Source organism: Musca vetustissima, unplaced genomic scaffold (assembly GCF_032173495.1).
Source record: "Musca vetustissima isolate MV318-11 ecotype Yass unplaced genomic scaffold, APGP_CSIRO_Mvet_v1 utg61837, whole genome shotgun sequence".
NCBI classification, from domain to species: Eukaryota; Metazoa; Arthropoda; class Insecta; order Diptera; family Muscidae; genus Musca; species Musca vetustissima.
Genome location: NW_026888112.1, coordinates 30,930 through 39,497, shown reverse-complemented (window position 1 = coordinate 39,497; position 8,568 = coordinate 30,930). Strand labels below are relative to the sequence as shown.

The following is an 8,568-nucleotide window of genomic DNA, read 5'->3' as shown; positions in this document are numbered from 1 at the left end:
TAGAGCGATTCAATCGCGTAAAAGCTCCCATGATTTGTATGGGATTACTTTGAACTAGTTCATAACGGTTCATTTCAGTGAATAAATCTATTGCACAAATTCAATGACTCTTATTGATAATACCCAGGAAATCACTCTGGAGAAAATAAAAACAGCTGTTTTCTTAAGTTTAATGTCGAAAACTTAGGACGAAGCGAAAAATACATATTTCGCGTTGACTGAGGCGAACTAACATGCTTGAACTTGTTTACCTCAATTTAATATAACCTAAAAATATAGTTTAAAATTATATTATAGTAAAATATTAGGTAAAGTTTTCAAGACCAACCATTTGAAAGCTTTATTAAATAAAAAATGGTCCTTCGAGTACATATCATATAAAAGGGTTCGAAGTAAATTTGCTTATGTTTTAAAGGCCATTGAATTATTGATTTGATGTGTCCATTGGAAGGACTTGTCTGGTCAGGAGAATCCCATTTCACCTTTAAACAATCATTAATCATCAGTAACACTTACAATGGCGCCCAACTGTAACTGAACTTTGCCGTAAATCGGAGCCCAATATGACTTGATATCTGATTAAGAGATTTTTTTGATCCAGTGACTTTCTAATACTTTTGAATCTCTCTCATATCCTCCAGATCATGTAGATCCCTTCCCACGTATCCTAAGAGAAGAGTTTTTTTTAGAACCTCTGATATTTCAGATAATTCCCCACTTAGAGAAAAACTTGTCTGGTCAAGAGAATCCCATCTAAACTTTAAACCATTTGCTGTAAATCGGCGCCCAATATGAATTGAGTTTACTGCAGCTTTCAGGAAATTGGCGTTATTTAGCTATATATGGGCCTGGTCTAAAGGGTGTTTTTTATCTAGAGACATTATTCCTTCGAACCTTTTCCCAAATCCTTCAGATAATGTAAATCATTTCCTATGTGAATATCTTGACAGGAGAGTTTCATCGAATTTCTGATGTTTCAGATAGCTCTCATTCTTGGCGCCCTTCTTTTCTGGACAAAAGAATCTCATCTGAATTATTAAGTTTTAAATATCAGATGCATGGAACCCAAGTAGGTACTGTAACTAAAACTTAATGATATTTAATTGATGACGTTCTTCTGCTATATTGGGTATGGGTGGGTGTGTTCAGCATCAGCAACTTCAGAATTTAGGGGATTTTCTCATCTCTAAATTTATACTTTTCGACCACTCTCACTTCTATCAGATCACGTAGATCCATCCCGACATACCTTGGCAGGATTATTTCATGAGACTTCTACAACATTGGGAGAGGCCGACGTACTCTATTGGTATCCAAGATTTCAATTCAATAGTGGCGAGATGTCACCCTGTTGTATGATTAACAGTGGAAAATTTAAATATTCCTCCTTACATCACATATATGAATACAGAACGTCTGCAGCACTCAGGTAGCTGATGTTCTTATCTAAGTGGTGTCAACCAGATCTGTTCGATAGGATTGATCTAGAAATTTCCATATATTTTTGAGACTCTTTTCACAAGGATTTCCTCAGACTTATATTGATTGACCGTGACGCCCGACTTACCTGGGTAGGGAGATAAAAATCTCAATGGCGCCCTAGAGAATATTCTTCTAAATAAATTAAAATGGCGCCCAATCATTGCGCTTTACAGACGTAAGGGACATTATTATTCTTCCTATGTTATAAATTAGTTCTCAGGCCGCCAGTCGGTGAGAACAGAGATAAATATATTGTCTTTGTCAGTGGAAAGTCCGCATATGTTCTGGCTTCTATAACTATGGGTGGTTAATGAACTTTTCCAATGTTCCTTTTTTGGACTCCTGAAGAGGGACAAATCTGTCAATTTTCCACGATTCCAGAATGATAGAGGTGAATTTCGAACTATATTGGCTGTATTAAGTATTGACAACTGCATCAGGATCCTGTGTACTGTCTAATATAAACGTAGCATAGCACAACAATTCATGAATTATTTTTAAAAATCCAACGCTTTTGATGCACCCATACATGGCGTATATACTTGGTAATTAGTAATTATTATATTTCTCACAGTCTCCGCCATTAAATTTGATTATTAACGATTTTCCCACTTTTTATATTCCCTTATTGTTTAGGGACTTGTAGGTCGACTTTTGGCCTTTTCCCGTTGTCGATTTCCCAATTGTCGATCGATTACAACATATCGCCATGGAGTGGCGAAAGTCGATCTACTCATCCCTAGACTCAACACAAGCACTGAGGCATTCCCACGGACAGTGTCCGTGTGTGCGTGAACAATGCGCGTTTCTCACCCAGTCTTCATCCCACCCCATTCGTAAATATTTCGTTATGCCACTTTGAGTTCTTCCTTTATCGTCCATTTTGTTTTCCTCCCTCATTCGTTAGCAAGTGGAACGTTTTTCGTTTTGTATTAGATGCGAACAACACTTTGACAGTTAATCAAACCATTGGGAGTGGTGATTAGCTCTGCTGTCAAAATAAATTAGTAAACACACACTTGTTATTTCCCAACGCAAAACGATCAACTTTTTTTGTTTTTCTTACGATTTTCTGTTAATAAAAATACTTATTTACAATAACAACAAAATGGAGCTGTGGAAAGTAAGCATATTTGCAATAATAGCCATTTATTATTGTAGTCAAGGTAAGATGAATCTCCAAAACAAATAATTCATGATCACTTTTGATCAGAAACCCCACCTCAATTGTAATTAATTGTGTTGCTGTTGTTTTCAGTCAACTTTGTTGCTGGCCTGGAATGTTATGTTTGCTCCAATCAAACGGGTAATGTTGAAAAATGCCTGAATACCATTAAAACCTGTGAACCGGGCGAGGATGTCTGTGGCACGGAAATTCGTTGGGGCAGTCAACCATATTTCTCACAGGGTGCTCTGAAACAGTATTACGTTTCGAAACGTTGTATGACCAAACAACGCTGCCAGGCCCAACGTAAACGTCATATGCCCTATTGTACACACATTTGGTATGAGGATTGGTCGTGTCATGAATGCTGTCAGGGCGATCGTTGTAATTATTTTGTTATTGTAAGTTTGAATTGATTTTATTTATTTATTTATTATTTCATTTTGTAACAATCATTAAATTAATTTAATGATTTTATTTTGGAAGTTTTATACTGGAATGCAGTGGAGCTAAGGTCATGGAACTATAATTTGGGTTTAATTAAATATTTAACAATGCAACTTGATCAAAGTGAGGGTAGTGGATACCCAGTATCCATCCTTGCAAATGCCTACTCGATAAGCACAAAACGAAACTTAGTACAGATTTGAACGTTTACAGAGAATAATTCAATAGGCACACAAGTGAAATCAAGAGGGCTAAACGCAGATCTTGGATTTGCTTTAGTGAATCAATCGAAGAATTTAATGAAGCGGCCAGATTTCGCAGAGTAATATTGCATTTTATAATAATCTACAATACATGAATAATTGGCTAGGAAGCTTTCTACGTATTGAATTTTTGAAATAAATAATATCTAAAGATTACAAATCGATAGGTAGTATTAAGCGAATTGATGAAACGTGGGCAAGCTCCGGAATATAGAAAGACCCACCTAAGGTCTAAATTAATTTAATGATTTTATTTTGGAAGTTTTATACTGGAATGCAGTGGAGCTAAGGTCATGGAACTATAATTTGGGTTTAATTAAATATTTAACAATGCAACTTGATCAAAGTGAGGGTAGTGGATACCCAGTATCCATCCTTGCAAATGCCTACTCGATAAGCACAAAACGAAACTTAGTACAGATTTGAACGTTTACAGAGAATAATTCAATAGGCACACAAGTGAAATCAAGAGGGCTAAACGCAGATCTTGGATTTGCTTTAGTGAATCAATCGAAGAATTTAATGAAGCGGCCAGATTTCGCAGAGTAATATTGCATTTTATAATAATCTACAATACATGAATAATTGGCTAGGAAGCTTTCTACGTATTGAATTTTTGAAATAAATAATATCTAAAGATTACAAATCGATAGGTAGTATTAAGCGAATTGATGAAACGTGGGCAAGCTCCGGAATATAGAAAGACCCACCTAAGGGGTGGATTTTTTAAAAATATGTTTTCAAAGACCCAACTAAGGCCTGGATTTGTTTAAATTATTTTTTCAAAGACCCATCCAAGGCATGAATTTTTTAAAAATATTTTTCGAGGTTCGAATGTAACGTTAAAGTTATTCGGTGAATTGTGAAAATATTGCGACTTCTTCCTCCACCCAATCCTTACTGATTCCTTGTTTGTTTTTATTTTTGTCATCCTATAAATTCTATTCCTTTTCTCCTTTTTTCTTACAGAGTGGCTCCTCAAAACTCAATGGTGCTATGAGCTCAATATTGGGAATAACCTTGGTTTCCATGTTAGCTGGACTACGAAAATTTATTTTTTGAGAAGCATCCGAGTATTATGCAGTAGCTGAATATGTATAAACCCCATATATATACATAATTTAAAAATTTAATACCGTCCTAAAAGTGCTCTTATTTTCTAAGAATCTCTTTTTTAACTCGAATATCATTTATTTTACTACAAAATATAACTAAACAATTTAGTACTAAGTCTTATACAAATTTTCATATACTTTATATGTGTATTTAAAAAAATAGTGATGACATTCCTACTATACATATCGCACACATTCCGTCCAATTGTTCAATTTGTCTTTGTAGTTAATTAATTATTTTTTTATATATACAATATTTAATTCCCAAAAAGAGGAACGAATAAAAACTACAATTTGTTTTTTACAATAAAAAAATACCCTCCACCCCAACTTATTTCAATGAAGATCACAATCATTAATGGCACTCTAGCGAATATGTACTGCATTCGAACAACCTCATTTGTGAGAGCAACCACATCGTTTCCCTATTCATGTCAAAGTTATCATTAACTTGTTAATTTCCATTTTTTTCTATTTCATATATAATCAAACAATGAGAAAAAAGCTAACACGATATTCGAATAGTTTAGTTTATTATTTGCAATGGAAGCCGATAGAAGTTCCATGAATCAAATATCTCATATTAATTTAAGTGAAATGTAAGTGAACCAAACTTTTTAAATATAGAATTTGAAATAATTTTTAAAAATCTTTTTTTAAGTGATTTAGCCAGCGATAACAGACGACAAAGAAACCGCAACCCAAGTGGAATGGTGAAATGTCGAAATTCATGTATGAAAACCACAATAGCTGTTACAGTTTTGGGTTTACATAATATTCTAAATACACGATTGCTGCTTTGAATATTTGTTCGGAATTTAATAAATAAATAAAAAAAAAATATAAATATTTTTTCAAGGACCCACCTAAGGCGTGGATTTATTTTTTTTCGATGACCCACCAAAGGCGAGGATTTATTAAAAATATTTTTTTCGATGACCCACCAAGGGCGTAGATTTTATAACAATGTTTTTTCAAAGGCGAAGATTAAATTTTTTTTTCAACGGCGTTAATTTTTTGAATATATTTTTTTAAGGCGTAAATTTTTTAAAAATATTTGTTTTCAAAGACGTGGATTTTTTCAAAATATTTTTTCAAAAGCGTAGATTTTTTAAAAAAATATTTTCTTCAAAGGCGTAGATTTTTTAAAAAATTTTTCTTCAAAGGAGTAGATTTTTTAAAAATATTTTTTTCAAAGGCGTAGATTTTTAAAAAAAAATATTTTTTCAAAGGCGTAGATTTTTTAAAAAAATAAAAAGGCTTAGATTTTTTAAAAATATTTTTTTCTAAGACGTGGATTTTTTAAAAATATTTTCTTCAAAGGCGTAGATTTTAAAAAAAAAATATTTTTTCAAAGGTGTAGATTTTTTTAAAAAATTTTTTTTTTCAAAGACGTAGATTTTTTAAAAAATATTTTTTTTCAAAGTCGTAGATTTTTTAAAAAAAATAGTTTTCCAAAGCGTATATTTTTAAAAATATTTATTTCAAAGTCGTAGATTTAAAAAAAAATTCAAAAGCGAAGATTTTTTAAAAATATTTTTTCAAACGCGTAGATTATTTCAAGGACCACATAAGGTATGGATTTTAAAAATATTTTGGAATTTAATTTTTTTTTTTTTTTTTGAATTTCTAAAATAAAATTTTTTTGATTTAAAAAAAAAATAGAAATATTTTTGAATTTTTAAAAATAAATTTAAAACATTTTTTGGATTTAAAAAAATTAAATTAAAAGTTTTTTTTTTCAAAATAATCCTTCCAGATCCTCAGCACGCTGTCTGTATCTGTCACCAAAACCTTCGGTTTGGTTTTTTACCCGTTGGTAGAATTTTCGGACTTCATTCTAACTCCCGTATATCTCGATTTGCTCACGCTCACGTTTTTCTTGCACTTTTCCTTTTTTCTGAAAAAACTTTTCTCCTCTCTCTTTTTCTCCCGATAGTTCTCCATCGCATTACGTGTTGCTACTGTCCGCAGGGTTGCCATATACGCTGCGTTTTTCACATCAGTAGCATTACGACACTCCTGATCTTACCACGGAAGTCTTGATGGTGGTCTTTGGTACCCAAGTGTTGCTTTTGCTGCAGTTTGTAGGGAGTGGGCAATTCTCTGCCATTGTGCTTCTATATTATTATCGGGCCCAGGGGTGCTTTCGTCAAGCAGTTGGGTAAGTTGAGCGGAGTAGTAGTTCTGCTGTTGTGTTTGCAACTTTTCGACGTCAAATTTCCGCGTTACATTATATCGCACTTTTGCTGCGTACCTTGGCTGTCACAAGGTAAAACACTGGATGAATGCTTTCTGTCTATCACACCATGATCGATTTGATTTCTCGTTGTTCGATCGGTAGAAATCCAAGTGGCCTTGTGTATATCGAGATGCTTGAATCTGGTGCTGCTAACTACCATATTTTTTTGCTGCCGCGCGAAGTCAATCAAACTCATGCCGTTGTCTGATGTTTTTTCATGGTGGCTGAATTTTCCGACGTGAACGTGTGCTTCTATATTATTATCGGGGCCAGGGGTGCTTTCGTTAAGCAGTTGGGTAAGTTGAGCGGAGCAGTCTTCTGCTATCTGTTGTGTTTGCAGCTTTTCGATGATACATTTCCGCGTTACATTAGATCGCACCTTTGCTGCGTACCTCGGCTGCCACAAGGTAATGGTCCGAATCGATATTCGCTCCCCGGATCGATAGGACGTCTAAAACACTGTATGAATGCCTTCCGTCTATCACAACATGATCGATTTGATTTCTCGTTGTTCGATCGGGAAAAATCCAAGTGGCCTTGTGTATATCGAGATGCTTGAATCTGGTGCTGCTAACTACCATGTTTTTTGTTGCCGCGCGAAGTCAATCAATCTCATGCCGTTGTCTGATGTTTCTTCGTGGAGGCTGAATTTTCCGACGATGGGACCAAACATATTTTCCCTACCGATTTTTTGCATTAAAATCTGCTAGCAGAATTTTAATGCCATAGCCAGGGCAACGATCATATGCAGTTTCTAGGCGCTCGTAAAATAAGTCTTTGGTCTGTTCATCTATATCTTCGGTACGAAGCACGATAAAATTGATCAACAATCACGACAGGGTGTGTATTTTTTAAACATATTTTTTCAAAGACTTTGATTTTTTAAAACATTTTTTTGAAGACCCACCAAAGTTGTGCATTTTTCTTAAATAATAAAAATATTTTCTATTTTCTTTACTAAATTTAATTTTCTTTTATTTTGTTTTATTATTATTTATTATTATATATTATACATAATTTATAATACATCATCATTATTTAAATACAAACTATATATAAAGTGTTTTACAAATGTTTTTTTCTTGTTGTTGTATTTTTTCAAATTTATAATCAAATAAAATATGATTATGCTTGCTAAGACGTAAACTTATACAGAAACAAAAAAAATAATAATGAAAAACACTTTCAAAATTAATCGTTAAATGCGCGAGCCAAGGCCAAAAACAAAATATTAAGGGGGTGGGTGGAGAAGAAGAAAAAAAAAAGAAAAAAGAGACAATAAATTAAAAGAAAAAAATTAACGAAAAACATTTTTTTAGTGGGAGATTTAAAGCCAGAGAAGAATACAATATGAATGGAATTTGTGATCTATAGATTACAATAGAGCTATATAATCTTAGATTATTTAAAAAAATATCCTCCATGTATATTTTTTTCTTACTATAAAAAAAAACTAATTAGTCCAAATATTCAGCAAGAAGTTGTGGTAAGTAGTTCCATCGAACTAGAAGGCATAGAATAAGAAAACAAATCACAATCAGTGCTTAAATTATTTATCAGCATTGGGAGGAGGCTGGAGTGGCAGAGGAACGAGAACAAAATTCAATATCAAAATTTTGGGAAGAAGGGGAGGAACGACACAAAAATTCAATATCAAAATTTTATAGCAACATTTTTTGTTTTTGGTTATTTAGAAGGGGGAAGAGGACCTACATATTTATATATAAAAAATATTTGCATTCTTCTTTTCCAAAAAAAGAAATTCTGTAAGAGGGTGTGGAGGTTTTTTTTTCAAGATAAGGAAGGAATATGGAATTGGAACAAATCTTTTTTTAAACACACAAATTTAAATTT

The 8,568-nt window shown here is 33.1% G+C and overlaps 1 protein-coding gene across 1 annotated transcript; it reads left to right on the top strand.

Annotated features, from left to right (window-relative positions):
• Positions 1-2,580: 2,580 nt before the first annotated feature.
• Positions 2,581-3,297, top strand: LOC133335933 (uncharacterized). The gene is made up of 3 exons (XM_061544226.1): positions 2,581-2,648; positions 2,741-3,052; positions 3,134-3,297. Exons 1-3 carry the CDS (start codon positions 2,591-2,593, stop codon positions 3,295-3,297), a joined length of 534 nt encoding a protein of 177 aa, XP_061400210.1. The 5' UTR covers positions 2,581-2,590.
• The last annotated feature ends 5,271 nt before the right edge of the window (positions 3,298-8,568 follow it).

Coding starts and splice junctions, on each gene's coding strand:
- LOC133335933 (XM_061544226.1), top strand. CDS start 2,591: ATGGAGCTGTGGAAAGTAAGCATATTTGCAATAATAGCCATTTATTAT. Junction 2,649..2,740: donor CATTTATTATTGTAGTCAAG/GTAAGATGAATC, acceptor TGTTGTTTTCAG/TCAACTTTGTTGCTGGCCTG. Junction 3,053..3,133: donor TAATTATTTTGTTATTGTAA/GTTTGAATTGAT, acceptor TTATTTTGGAAG/TTTTATACTGGAATGCAGTG.